This window comes from Pteropus vampyrus, unplaced genomic scaffold (assembly GCF_000151845.1).
Source record: "Pteropus vampyrus isolate Shadow unplaced genomic scaffold, Pvam_2.0 Scaffold8, whole genome shotgun sequence".
Taxonomy (NCBI): Eukaryota; Metazoa; Chordata; class Mammalia; order Chiroptera; family Pteropodidae; genus Pteropus; species Pteropus vampyrus.
The window spans coordinates 12,848,845-12,864,504 of NW_011888789.1; the positions used below are offsets into that span (position 1 = coordinate 12,848,845).

Sequence of the window (15,660 nt, forward strand, 5' to 3'; positions counted from 1 at the left end):
TAGAATGTCTTGATCTTATAAACACTTTCACTCTGCTCCCAATCATTTTTAGGCAAGTAGGGTCTTTAATTTGGACCACACAAATGAATGATTTAGGACATTAAGTGTCAGGGGAGAGTCAAATGTCTCATAAAGAAGAAAGAGACTTAAGACTAAGGAAGAGGGTGCCTGTAGGTTCTATAGACTGGCTTAGAAAATCTATATCCTAGGAAGGGGTCTTATTCTGTTTTAGCACACGAATCCATGCCACTAATATGCTTTACTTAAGAAGATCAAAATATTTCTCTTAGAATATTTATAATTTAAAGCCATATATATCCTGTAGTATTACTGGTCTAGTTCCAAGGTGACTCTAAATGTAAAAAAATCTGGCCAAAATTTCTCATTAGAATATTAGATTTACAGTTTTGGTAGAATCATTTTAGAATTGCTTTGATTATTTCAACATTCAGGGGAACATTGCAGTTTAAAAACATCTCATATGGAATCGAACCAATGGAGGCTATATCAGGATTCATGCACGTAATTTATGAAGAAAAAGATTACAACACTAATATTCCTCTCTTAGGAGACAATGACACTTACAGCCATACTAATTCAGAATATCAAGGTAGAAAAAGTTCAGAAGTAAGTGTTGACTTTTTAATTTTAACTTATTCAGTATTATTTTGGGACATGAACAATACTTTGAGAGTAAAATTTGGTGACTTGCAAATCTTAAAATTATTTTACTTTTTCATGAGGGCCCTGCGTGACTTTTAAAATGGATAGAGAATGAGATTGAATTCTTTGTTATGCTTATTTTTAGCAAAAACTTAGGTATTTTGGAAACAGATATGTGAATATAAGATTGAAGAAACCAAAAACTTAATTTGGTTTCTTCAATCCTATATTCACATATAGGCATTTGGATAATTGCCTATATGTGAGCATTTGGATAATTAATGTAAATTATTCCTTTTCTTCAACTGCCTAATTATTTAGTTGAAAATATTATGTAATCTGGATTTATAAATTAAATCCGTGCTTTATGAAAGTTCAGAAATGAATAATATCAGTGGTACATGTAAAGCAAAGTGATTAATTCTTCCTCTACAAACACCTATTAACTGCTATAAATAACATTCTTAGCTCTAGTGAATGCAATTGATCATAATTTTAGTAATATTTTTCTAAACGATATTTACCAAAAATAATTTTCTAATAATTGATAGCAGAAAATCCGCTCACATGGACGATTACCATGAAAATTATCACAAGGCTAAGAAAAGAAAAGCTTTGTGTTATAACCTTAATATTTCCAATTTCAGCTATTGCTATAATCAGAAGATACCTGGGTTCTCATATAGTTTGAAAATTCTTTTTAACCACAGGTACTTTTTGGACTGGAATTTTTTGAATAGTACCTAAATTTTGTATTTGAAAATAGCCTTGATATATAATCGGTAGCAAAATATCTCTCAGTTTATCTCTATACAATTCAATAGAAGGTAAATTTCTTTGAAATTCCTCAGTACTCATATTGTGTGTTTTTCAGAGAGCTGAATTTTTCAAGTTATTTCCTCGATACCTTGAAATATATATTGTTGTGGATAAAAATCTGGTAGGTCCCTTTTTATACATTATTATTTTAAAATGATTTAACATTTGTCTTTAACTTGATTTCAATGATGTAATAAAAATATAAAGCATTTAAAAATAAATGCAATTAATAAATTCATAAAATTGTGAAAAAACCATTCTGTTAATTCATTTATTTTGTATTTAGGATCTCTAGTTCTTTTTGTAAAGTAAAGCATCTTTTCATTTTCTAAAGCTTGTCATTTTTCCTTTTTGCAGAAGGACTGCATCCTCAATGAGTTTATAAATTAGAATTTTCCCAAACCCTCAACCCTGTATACAATAATAATATTTAACTACCTCAGCCTAATTGGAAAGTTGTCTACAAAACACATATGCCACTTCTTTCAAGCAAAGGAAGTTCTAAGTAAATTAAATGACAGAAAAACAAATGAACAAAATTCTTATACTGAGGATTCACAACTATACTTCGTATATTTTATGAGTTTAAGTTTTGAATAAACACAACATAGGTGGTTAGGAGATTCTAAGCTATGAGGCTTTTGTTAGGAGTTTCTAAACTATGAGACATTTGTCCCAGGTTGATAAGATCTGAGGGCACCTGATGGAAAGCAAATGGTATTTCTCCTTGGAGGAATACAGCTTCAAGCAGGATTGCCACAGATTAATATCAGCCATATGTGATCTCAAAATCATAAGAAAATTAGCCCTAGTGAACAAGGGTTAGCAAAACAAAAAAATAATAGATTTAGATCCATAAAATATTCATATATTAATACTTTAATATATAGGTTTTAAAACAAAAATATTTTCCCATAGGGAGTCTTTTGATTGCTGAAGAAGTAAATCAGGCAGGGAAGCGAAGCTAAATATTGGCAGAGGTAACAAAAATTGAAGTGTGTGGCTCACTAAAAAGTTGTTTTTTTTTTTATCGTAGCTAAGTTGAAGTAGTACAAAGTCAACAAATACTCTAAAATCATATTCCTATAAAATTACAGCGAAATCAGAAGTAGAAAAGTAGAATTTTAAGTATAATAAACAAAAAGAAGGCAATAAAGGGAAAGAAAAACATTAAACATTTGTTTCATAAATATGAATAAATTTAAAAGCTAGATTTAAGATTAATATTTCAACTCAAATATATAAGTAATTTTATTAGATGTAGAGAGATTAAGCACTGCAATTAGAAACCAAAGGCGAAGATTAAAAGCAAAACAAAGATTATCATGCAATGTAAACACATTCTGCTTACAATTGACATATCTAAAATATGGCACATCATAAAAATAAAAGACTATAAAAATTTTGTTTTTTTAAACACAAAAATTCTAAAACACTTATTTAGCTAAATTAATATCAGATCAAGTACACTTTTAAAATAAATATAATCTATGACTGCGTAGCAAACCTCTCCAAAATTTAGTACCAATAATTATTTATTTGGTTGGAAGCCCAGAGATCTTTTTGGATTTTTGTCTCGGACACTTTTAGTCTAATCTGGTAGCATTTTATTGACACAGCTATCTTAAAAATTTTGTGGACTTCATTTTCTTTTTACAGGATTACTTTTGAACATTTAACATTCTCACAGAGGAAATGTTCTTTGTTAAGATTTCAGAGGCATAGGAATACACTTCAAGAGGTATCTGCTAATTTTTTTTAAACAAAAAATACATTGCTGTGTGTTTACTGAGTGGCAGATGTAAGGATTGACTGGCGTTGGTGAAGCCTGGTAGGAAGTTTGCTGAGAAAGTGCCCCTACTGCTTTTTCTTGAAATAGCCCACTTATATGAAATTAGCTATTTGTCTAGTTGTTTTTTACTGAAGGAAAACAGAATTTACTATGATTCATAATAAATTAGATTTAGTAGTTGTAAGTACATGGTTTAGAGTCAGAGAGATCTAGGATTGTATCTGTATTTTGTTCATTAGAACGGTATAAATTTTTTTTATTACAGTAAAACACATAACATTATATTTACCATCTTAGCCATTTTTAAATGTATAGTTTAGTAGTGCTAAGTGTATTCACATTGTTGTGCAACTGATATCTAGAACATTTGTGTGTTGAAAACTTAAAACTATGCCCATTAAATACTGATTCTCCTTTCCTTTCTCCCCCAGTCCTTGGTCAATACCTTTCTTCTATATGTTTCTATGATTCTGACTACTTTAGATAACTTCATTTGAGTGTAATCATACAGTATTTGTCCTGTTGTGACTGGATTGTTTTGCTTAGCATAATGTCCTTAAGTTTCATTCATGTTGTAGTATGAGATAGATTTCCTTCTTTTTAGAGCTGCATAATACTCCATTGTATGTTTATACCACATTTTCTTTATCCATTCACTTGTGAGTGAACATTTGGGTTTTTTCACCTTTTGGCTATTGTGAATAATGCTGCAGGAAGCATAGATGTATAAATATATCTTTAAGATCTTGCTTTGAATTTTTTTAGATATGTATCCAGAAGCCAAATTGCTGAAACATATGGTAATTCTGTTTAACTTTTTCAGGAACTACCATTCTGTTTTCCATAATGGTTATACTATTTTACATTCACATCGAGAGTGCTCAGAGGTGCTAATTTCTCTTTACCCTTATCAACACTTGTTACTTTCTGATATTTTGGTATGGTCATCCTAATAGGTATGAGGTGATATCTCATTGTGGCTTTGATTTGCATTTCTTTTATGATTAGTGATGCTGAGCATCTTTTCCTATGCCTGTTGGCCATTTGTATATTTTATTTGGAGAATTGTCTATTTTAGTGCTTTGCTCATTTTAAAATCAGATTTTTGTTGTTGTGTCGTAGGAGTTCTTTACATATTCTAGATATTAAATCCTTATCAGATACATAATTTGCAAATACTTTCTTCCATTTTTTAGGTTGACATTGACTGTTTCCTATGACGCACAAAAGTTTTTAAGTTTAATGCTATTTGTCTATTTTTACTTTTGTTGCCTGTGCTTTTGGTGTCATATCTAAGAAGTCATTGCCAACCAATGTCCTGAAGCTTTTCCCATATGTTTTCTTCTATGAATTTTATAGATTTAGATCTCGTATTTAGGTCTTTAATCTTGGCACCCTTGTTAAAAAATCATTTAAACAAATATGCAAGGCTTTATTTCTGGGCTCTCTGTTCCGTTGGTCACAAAACTCAAAATTGTAGTGGAACCCATTAATGTATTTCTCTTGGCCTTTAACATAGAAAATAAATGTTAACATATAAAGATCAAATTATTTGTCAGCTTGCTTTACTAAAATTTATTCACCTTTGTACCTTATGAATGGATGCCACATACATTCAAATGTCTATAGATATCTTTAGAAAATGTATGCAAAGGTAATCATCTATAGATCACAAGGAAAACACCAAAAAATTTGTAAAAGTAAAAATGGCTAAACCAAAACTCTATTACAACATATTAAAACAATAAGGAATAAAAAAAGATAAGGCAAAAATAATAAAATGGAAAAATTAAATACTATTATAAGTAACTTTAGAAAGGTAGATAAAGAACTATAAACTAGAAATTAATGAATTCTATACAATATTTTTAAAATTTAAAGGATATTTATTAATTGGAGCAGGCTAGGTTGTGCCATGGTAAAAAATAACTCAAACATCTTAGTGGCTAAACAGTTTATATTTCATTCATGCAAAGTCAACTGTGGATCTTGATGACTCTCCAGGGCAGCTGTCTTCCATGTGTTGGCTCAGGACTCCAGAATGCTTAGATTTTTTGGCATTTCTATGTTGGTAGTTTTTTTTTTCCCAATTGTGAAGCTAATGAAATAACATATCAAAGAGACATGAGCTGCAGTAAGGAAATACTTTCTCTCAGAAGTGACTGACGATCACTTTTGCCCTAATCTTATTGACTAAAGTGAATCAACTGACCATGCCTATCTTTAGAAAGGAAGTGTTCCTGAACTAAAAGAGATCTGAATATTAGTAAATAGGAATAATTTCTACCACAGAGGATAGTACCAAAACTAAACACAGAGGAAATTAATATTCTTGAAAGAATTTGCTGTAAGAAAAGCAAGAATGAAAAATATATAAATAGAGCTTTCAATTTAAAGTTTTAAAACTATAAAATAAGAAATATACAGAGAACAGGCAATAATAAAAAGTGTAAGTTGATGATAAACAGAAACATTAAGATGTATAAGTAAATTCAAGAGCTGGTTGAAAAGAAAAATGGGCAGAAAGTATAATTAAGCAAAAACTTGTTATGGTATTAAAAAGGATTAAGATATAAATAATGGTCTTGGAGAAGGTTCATACAAAGAAGCACAAATTGATGAATTCTCCAAAGGAGATAAGAATTTAAATCAAATTATCACATTGTACATTTCCTGTTTACACAATGTTATATGTCAATGATATCTCAAAAGGCTGGGGGAAAAAAAGAATTTGAATGGATCAGTGGCCAGTGTCAGGTATAGATAGTTTACAGGAAAATTCTTAAAAATGTTTTTAGAAAGACACTTCAGAGGCTATTACAATTCTAGGACATAGGAAAAACATGAAATTAACAGTTTTAGGTAGTTATTTACTAAGCAACATTCATTTGCTCCATTATGAAAAAATCTGAACAACAGACCCTACTTTCTTAATGCTACAAACTTCTAAACAAAATTTTATATTAATTTTGATATTGTGTTAATAGAAAATAACATTTTGATCAAGGAATATAATAATTGTTTAACATTAAGTAATATTAATGAAATATGTTACATTGATAGGTCAAAAGACAAAAATCATCGTTTTGGTTTGCTTCAAAAGGCTTATAATAAATCGATACTATTTTTATAGAAGCTTTAATAAATAGGAAGATTTTTAAATTGGTGTTTCTCAACATGATCTAGAATACTCCCCTTAAATGGAACACCACTTGATGAAATATTTGAGGTTTTCCAATTAAAAATCAGGAGCAAAGTTCACATACCTGATGTACCTTTGGTATTTAATATTGTCCTGGAATTTTAAAGCAATTAGACATTGAAAGAGCTTATTGAAATTAAGAAAAAATTAGAACACAAGTTGCATTATGACATCAAAGGATGTATCTGAACACATTATCTAGAATCCCTTTAACAGCAAACCTCTCATTAAGGATAGAATATTAAAAAGAAAATGAATACTTAGCAAATAAACTTACAAAAATAAAAAATAGATCTTGTCTAACAGTGAACCTCTCATTAAGGATTATGCATATATTTTTTGGTTTGCAATTATATGTATTATTTTAGAATAAGTATTTTAAAATTCTACATTTAAAAAAGTTATGATTAAGTTTTAATAATAAATAATGACGCAAGTTGAATGCATTAAATATTGTTTAAAATTATGTTATTAAATATTTCTATTATATAAATTAATTTGTTTTATAAATCATTACTTATACATCATTATTCATTTCTTGAGTTACAATTGAAATGTAGTTCTATCTCTATTTTAGAATATTGTATATTGTACACATAAAGGATATGTGATATGTTAATGGCATCCACTGGTTTTTAAAAATAACTTATTTTTTTCAGTTTGATTACATGGGCTCTGATATAAAGGCTGTAACACAGAAGGTTATTCAGATAATTGGCTTTGTCAACACTGTAAGTTTAAAAAAACTATTTTGTTTATATATTTTATAAAAGTATATGTAGTATGTGTTGATGTTTTTAGTATTTGGTTATGCTGTTGAAGAGTTTCCATAATCAAAATATTGAATTATATGTCTTAAATGTATTTTTATAAAAGTAAAACATAATGTTTAAATTTATTTAAAAATTTTTATTTATCTTCTCCTTTTAGATGCTTACTCAGTTAAAACTGACTGTTGTCATATCTTCCATAGAAATCTGGTCAAATAAAAACAAAATTTCTACTATGGGAAATCCTAATCATATATTATTTAGATTTTTAGAATGGAAATTGAAACATATCTTCCGACCTTATCATGCTGCATACTTACTTGCGTGAGTATAGTAGTCTGTGTTTGTATAGCAGTAAAGAAATAATCCAAAATGGTTTAATATGTTAATTATGAAAAATAAGCATTTACTTAATATATACTGTATTCTTCAAATTTAGTAGACACGATTGGGATGGGGAAAAAATTGTAAGTTAAACTTCTTGTCCTCAAGAAGCTAATGTGAGGCAAGATTTAAAAACTTTTATCAACTGACATATTACTTGATAAAAATGAAGTTACATAAAAATATTGAAATAGCTAAAGGAGATTAGTTCCGAGTGATGCATTATAAGTTGCTTGGTTTATAAACATTTACTACTTATTATCTCTACATCTTATCTCTCAGGATTAATTCTTATGTTTTTTATTTTCTGATAACATGAGTATATTGAATTGTTACACTATCTAGAATCTAATGCACAAAAAAATCTGTTCATTTTTAGTGATTAAACGAATAAGGAAATCAAAGAAAATTGAATTTTCAGGGCTGTAAATGTAGAGGGAACCCAAATAAAAGCTATAACCATTAGTGCAGTTGAATTTTGCATAGCTGTTAGGCCTTATCCTCATTATGCTTCTGGATGTTTATCAAATAACCAAATTTAAAATTGTATATTAAATATTCTTAACATTATAGGTATGAGAAAAATGTACTTATAGCTTAATTCAGAGTAGCATGGTGCTTAGGACATTGTAATTGTTCAATAATGTTTGTTGGTATGAAAATTTTATCAACAATGATACCACTCTTAAATGAAATTACGAGGAAAGTTCTTATTTTTTTAGCTTCAAGAAACAACTTAGTTTTATAGGAGCCACATTTCCTGGAAAAATATGTAACAAGAATTATGCTGCAGGAGTAGCTCTGGTATGTAATTATTATCCAGTTTGCTTTCATTATTTTAATTTTTCAAAATTTCTTAAATATTTTAAAACATGAATAAATATATTACTTAATTTACTCATTCTTTAATAGTTTTTTACATTACTAATTTGAGCATAAAAATTAAACTATATAATTGCTTTAAAAATAGAACACATAAATTGAACTGATCATAATATATTATTTTTAAAAAACATATTTGGCCTTTGTGAAATGTAAAGTGGTATGCTTATATCACTATTATATATTCAATGCACTTTTAATGTTAATTATTTAGCTACTTTTCTCAAAATTAATAATTAGTATATATTCATATGTTTTTTTATTAAGAGACATTTATTACTTCTTTTTCTGTTTTAAGGTAACTATTTTATTTTTGCATCCAAATCTTCATTATATGTTTGGGAGGAGCCGATTTGTAGAAAGAAACAGTTATCAAATATTCATAATCTATTGTTTTCTGAGGAAAGTGAGAATGAGCCTGTATTACAGAGTTATAGTCCTTTTACCACAAGTTATATAAAAAATAGGAACGGGAACTAACTTGAGAGTGCTTCAGAAAAAGAAGTGTGCACTATTATTTTTGTATTGACCAGTTTGTGTGTTGGTTAACTTTTAGTAGCATCTACAATGAAGCAAATTACCATTGACAGATTAGACATATTTAAAATCAGTTCTGGTATGTACATGTTATAACATTATATAAGTTTAAAGTCTACAGTGTAATGATTTGATATATGTATGTATTGGAAGATGATTGCCATGATAAGATTAACCATCCATTCTCTCAAATAGTTACTATTTATGTGTGGGTGTCTGATAAGAACCTTTAAGATCTAGTCTCTTAGCAACTTTCAAATATATGATACAGGATTATTTATTATATTTACTATGCTGTACACTGTATTCCAGAAACTGGAAATTTATACCCTTTGACCACTTTCACTCATTCCTGCCCCACAGTCTTCAACCTTGGCAACCACCAATCTGTTCTCTGTTTCTGAATTTGGTTGTTTTAGATTCTACATATTAGTGAAATTATACAATATTTGTCTTTCTCTGTCTAATTTATTTTACTTAGCATAATGCCCTTGTTTCATCCATGTTGTTTGTGTGTTTGTGCATAAAATATGTATCTGTCTATCTATAAACATTATCTAGCTATCTATATAAATATAGATATAAATATAAATATATAAGTATAAATAGAGATAGAGATAGAGATACATATCTATCTATCTTTGCACATACATACGCATATATCACAATTTCTTTATCCATTCATCTATTGATGGACATTTAGGTTTTTTCCATATTTTGGCTATTGTGAATAATCTGCAATGAACATGGGTGCAAATATGTCTTTGAGATAGTGATTTCAATTTTTTCAAATATATACCAAGAAGTGGAATTGCTGATTTATATGATGGTTCTATTTTTAATTTTTTCAGGAAACACCAAACTGTTTTCTTTTTTTAATTTTTAAATTTCTTGGGGGTGACAGTGGTTAATAAAATTACATAGGTTTCAAGTATACAATTCAATAATGCATCATCTGTACATTGCATTGGGTGTTCACCACCCAAAGTCAAATCTCCTTCCATCACCATACATTAGACCTCCTTTACCCTTATTTAACTCCTCCCTCTTTCCTTCTACTAACCATTAAACTGTTGTCAGTGTATATGAGTTTTTGTTCATTTGTCTTGTTCATTTGTTGCTTTCAATTTTATTTCCCCAAAATGAGTGAAATCATATGGTTTTCAACTTTTTCTGTCTGGCTTATTTTGCTTAGAATGATAATCTCGAGATCCATCCATGTCGTTGCAAATAGCAGTATTTCATCTTTTCTTAATGGCTGAGTAATATTCCACTGTATGTATGTACCACATCTTCTTTATCCACTCATCTATTGAAGGATACTTCAGTTGTTTCCATGTGATGATCACTATTAATAATGCATAGTGCTAAGACATCAGGGTGCACATATCTATTTTGTGGGTAAATGTTTGCAACTTTTTTGGATAAAGACCCAGAAACAGGATTGCTGGATCATATGGTAATTCTATTCTTAATTTTTTGAGGAACCTCCATACTATTTTCCGTATGGCTCTACCAATCTTGTTTCTAGAGTAAGGCCTGTAATTATATAAGCTTCTCACTTATTACCACATTTGCTGTATCCAAAAAGTTTTTGTTGTGTTGTATTTTCATTTTCATTTGTTTCTAATTATCTCTTGATCTCTCTTTTTATTTTTCCTTTGATTGAGTCATTCTTTAGTAGAATGTTGTTAAATCTCTACATAAGTGTGGTTTTTCCTGCTTTCTTTTTGCAGTTGATGTCCAGTTTAAAAACATTTTGGTTGGAGAATATACTTGCTTTGATTTTAGTCTTCTTAAATTTGCTGAGGCTAGTTTTGGTCCCCACATATGGTCTCTCCTTGAGAATGCTTTATGCACGTAGAAAAGAATGTAAATCTGGTATTCTGGGATGAAAGGCTTTGTAAATGCCGATTATGTACAGTTGGTCTCATGTGTCATTTGAAGTTGATATTTTCTTTTTGATTTTCTGTTTGGATGATCTATCCATAGCTGACAGTATTGTATTTTAGTCCCCTTCTATAATTATGTTTTTGTCAGTTTCTCCCTTTAGTTCCGTTAGTAGTTGCTTTATATATTTTGGTGCTCCCTGATTGGGTACATATATGTTAATAAGTATTATGTCTTCTTGATGTATTGTCACCTTTATTATTATGAAGTGTCCATCATTGTCTCTTGTTATCTTTTTTATTTTGAAATCTATTTCGTTAGATATAAGTATGGCTACACCCTCTTTACTCTGGATGCCATTTACTTGGAGTATCGTTTTCCACCCCTTCACTTTAAGTCTATATTTGTCCTTGGAGCTGAGATGTGTCTCCTGAAGGCAGCATATGGCTGGGTTTTGTTTTTTGATCCAAGCTGCTACTCTGTGCCTTTTGTTGTTGTTGAGTTCAGTGCATTTACATTAGGATGGTTATTAATGTATGAGGATTTCCTATAGCCATTTTATCTTTTGTTTTCTGATAGCTCAGTGTCTCCATTGTTTCTTTGCCCTTGTGTTTATTTCTATTATTTTAGTTTGGTGGTGGTCTATGATTTTTCCTCTTTTTTTATATGTCTCAGTTCTTATTTTGTTGTTGTTGTTGTGTACATTTACCATTAAGTTTATGTAAAAGAAAGTTTCAAATGTGCAGTAGTTTTTTTCTTGTAATGCAGCTTATCTTCATTCTCCTTTGCAATTAATGCAAGGTTTAGGTGTATTTTACCCTATGCTGAATAACGGTTGCTCATAGTTTTGTCTTACTCATAGTTTTGTATCCTTTTGTTCTTTTATTCTGGTAAAATAACTTCCTTCAGTATTTCCTGTAATTCAGGTCTTGTGGTGGAAAGTTTCCTCAGCTTCTGAATGTCTGCAAAAGTCTTTATTTCTCCTTCGTATCTAAGAGAGACTTTGCTGGATTTATCATTTTTGGCTGATAATTTCTCTCTTTCAATAGTTTGAATATTTGATTCCATTCTCTCCTAGCTTGTAGGGTTTCTGTTTAGAAATTCTGATGACAAACTAATAGTATTTCCTTTATAGATTACCTTCTTCTTTTCCCTGGCTGTCTTGAGAAGTCTTTTTTTTTTATTAAAAATTTTGGGGTAAAATTGGTTAATAAAATCCAATAGGTTTCAAGTATACTAATCAATAATATGTCATTAATATATCGTGTTGTGTGTTCACCACCCAAAGTTAAACTTCTTTTTGTTTCTCGCTTCTTCCATCTGCATCATTACTAGATTTCTGTCTTTGATATCACTAATTCTTTCCTCCATCTGGTCATCTGTATTTCTTAAGCTTGCTACTTCATTCTTCATCTTTTTAATGAGTTCATCTCCAGAGGTTCTATTTGGTTCTTTTTTAGAGTTTCAGCCTCATTGATAGAGTATTCCTGTTGTATCTTGATTTTGTTCCTAAGTTCTTGGAACTGTGGATCAGATTTTTTTTTGCATCTCCTTTTTTCGGAAGTGCAGTTATAAATTCTCTACCATTTAAATTGCACATTTCTATATTTATAAGTTTATTTTCTGAAGATTTTTATTTTCTTTCTGAGCTTCCCTGTCACCTTGGTTGTTTAATGGACTATTCATTGCCTAGGCATTAATGGAAATGTATTCTACTTTAAAAAAATTATTTATTTATTTAATTTCATTCTCTGATGTGATTCTTTTATTTCTGTTTTTATTTTTTAAAGAAAATTTATTATATAGTTATTTCTCTTTAGCAGGTTGACAAGAAGAGGTTTTTCTTTTGATTTCCAGTAGGTGGTGTCCAAGCCTCTTGGATCTCTGCTTTGTGGCTAAAAATGCCCTTTATTCTCTGGGGCCGTGTGTGTTACTAGGTCGCGTTGGTTCCAGGGCTTTACCCTTGTGAGAGAATGTAAAGGGTAATGGGGGTTTGAGCCTCTGAAAAGGCTCTGAAGTCCCGGGATTGCCCCAAAAGTCAGATGCAATGCTTTGCTGTTTCCTTCTGAATCAGTCTGAGTAGAGGTGGGGTGAATTGCGAGAGGCCAGCGGTGTCTGTTGCTGTTTTCCTTCTGGTAATACTGGCCCTCGAGCTTCAGCTGCCTTGCTTTTATATCTCTACCCCTGTCACCCAGATCGGCTGCAGTTTGTGTTTCAGTTCTGGTTGTTGCAGATTCCGCTGGGGCTTGGTGCTAGCTCTGGGATGGTACGGGGTAGGAGAGGGCGTGCTTTGGGCCTGTAGGTAGAGGCGTCCAGGCTCTGTGACTCAGCTTTCTGCCTGGCAATGGTGGTTGCTAAAACACAGCTGTTGTCCTTCTGCATTAGATCTCTGTCCCGCTGTCTCCCTTGATGCCTGGGCTCCACTGTGTTGAATATGCTGATCACTCGGGCAGGACAATTTGGAGCTTCTGAGGGTTAAAAAATTATCATGTAATCCCCCCATCCCTCTTGTCCTGCAGGGAGCTCCAGGCTGCAATCTGCAGCACCTGTTTCCTTTTCTCCTCCTTGCTCACATCATTCACCCACTTTCAGATGCTCTGATATGCAGAAATATTAGATGCACTTGTGTGCAGGTTGAGCGTTATCTATTGGATTATAGGTGTTCAGCTTGATTTAACTTCAAGGGAAGGGATCATGGGAAATCCCTCACACTACTTGCTTGAGACATCACTCTTTAAAAATTTGAGAATTCTTTCTCAGTCGTTAATTTTTGACAATTTTCATAGAATGTTCCTTGGAGAAGGCCTTTTTGGATTGAGATGAATGGGTGTTCTGTGTACTTCTTGGATTTGAGGATCTAGGTCTTTTCATAGGTTGGGAAGTTCTCATTTGTTTGAATAGGTTCTCTGTTCTCTTCTCCCTCTCTCCTTCTGATATTCCCACTATTCTTTTATTGCTCTTTCTGATGGAGTCAGATAGTCCTCGTAGAGTTCTTTTTCTTTTCCATTTTTTTTTTTTTTTACTCTCAAGTCTCTCTCTCTGCTTCCATCTGTTTCATTTCCAGATTTCTATCTTTGATATCACTAATTATTTACTCCTTCTGGTCAGCTCTATTTCCTAAGATTGCTAGTTCATTCTTCATCTGTTTTATTAAGTTCTTCAGCTCCAGAATTTCTCTTTGGTTCTTTTTTAAAGTTTCAGTCTTTTTGGAAAACATTTTGTTTGTTTGTTGATTTTATTTCTGAGTTTGTTAAACTGCCCATTGAGTTTTCTTGCATTTCGTTGAGTTTTTTCAGAACTGCATTCTTGAATTCTCTGTCATTTTTATCACATATTTCCATGTCATAAGTTTATTTTCTGAAGATTTTTCATATTCTTTCTGAATTGTCTTATTGCCTTTGTTGTTTATAGTATTGGTGAATTATTTCTCTAAGCCTGTATGAGAATGAACTCTTTTTTTTTTTTAAATGATAACTCTTTACCACATTGATAAGAAGAGGTGTTCCTTTTGTTTTCCAGTAGGTGGCACTGGAGTGCCAGTGTTTTATTTTCTCTTGCACAGCTTCTGTTTTAGATCTCTGCTGGGCAGTGTAAAATACCTTGTATTCCCTGGAAAGGTGGGCCTCCTTTGTGTGACTGAGTCATCTTTGTCTCAAGGCACCAACTCTGTGGGTGAATGTGGTGGGTGGTGGGGTTCTGAGCTGTGAAATCTTGGTGCTGCCCCAGCAGCCAGATGCAGTGCTGTGCTGCCTGAAGTGTCCCAGGTGCCCCTACTGGGATCAGGCATGATGGTGAGGGCAGGGTGGGCTGGGAGAGGCTGCTCATGAGTTTGTGACTTTTTTCTCCTCCCAGTAATGGCGAATGCCTGACCTCAGCTGCCTCACCTCTGTATCTCCACCCCTATCACTTAGATTAGCTGCAATGTTTGTTTGCCACTCTGGAACTGTCTCTCCAGTTCTCAGGGCTATAGATATTTTGCTTTGTAACTTGACACTCACTGCTACAGTTTCTTTGGTGCCTCCTGCTGGCTCTGGGAGGGTGTGGGGAGGTACAAACTCTGGGAGAGTAGAGGAGAATGCTAGGCTCTGTGGCTTTGTTTTCTTCCTGGCAATGGCAGCTGCTAGGACACAGCTGTCATAATTCTGTATGTGGTCTCTACCCCAATCACTGGGTTCGGCTATATTACATGCTGATCACTGGGGCAGGAATGCTCAGACTACAGAGAGTGCACCTGCAGCCTCACTCCTCCCCTCTCCCAAGACCCACTGTGAGTTCTGGGCTGAGTCTGTGGCACTCTCCTCCCTGTTCATTCTGATTTGCCTACCTTCGGATGTTTTGATGTGCATATCTCTCAGATGTGTTTGTGTGTTGGGCAGGAAATCCTTTGTTGAATTATAGCTCTTTAACTTGTTGTAACTTCAAGGGGAGAGATAAGGGGGACCTCTTATGCTGTCATGCTTCTGATGTCCAATTGCACATTTTATATGATTCCATTTTCTCCTCTCTCTTTGAATGCCAATTATATTTTTTAAGATTTTAAGCCAGTTGCCCTAGAATTTACAATATATATTTATAATTGATTTAGTTATAATCTAATTTGATATAGACTAAACTAACTGAACTAATATAGAAGAAACTAATCTAGTTTGAAAGTTTTTTTAAGGTTACCTGGGATTTGTTCACATCCGGATGGAAAGACATCCGGACATGGAAATGACTGC

General features: G+C 31.9%; 1 protein-coding gene across 1 annotated transcript in view; it reads left to right on the top strand.

The window, feature by feature from the left end:
* Positions 1-15,660, top strand: part of LOC105300956 (disintegrin and metalloproteinase domain-containing protein 5-like) — a 164,375-nt gene that overhangs the window by 45,442 nt on the left and 103,273 nt on the right. Inside the window, exons 8-11 of the mRNA XM_023520046.1 lie at positions 1,542-1,603; positions 7,136-7,207; positions 7,407-7,570; positions 8,353-8,434. Of these exons, the coding sequence (XP_023375814.1) occupies positions 1,542-1,603; positions 7,136-7,207; positions 7,407-7,570; positions 8,353-8,434 (380 nt within the window). The remainder of the gene's footprint in view (positions 1-1,541; positions 1,604-7,135; positions 7,208-7,406; positions 7,571-8,352; positions 8,435-15,660) is intronic.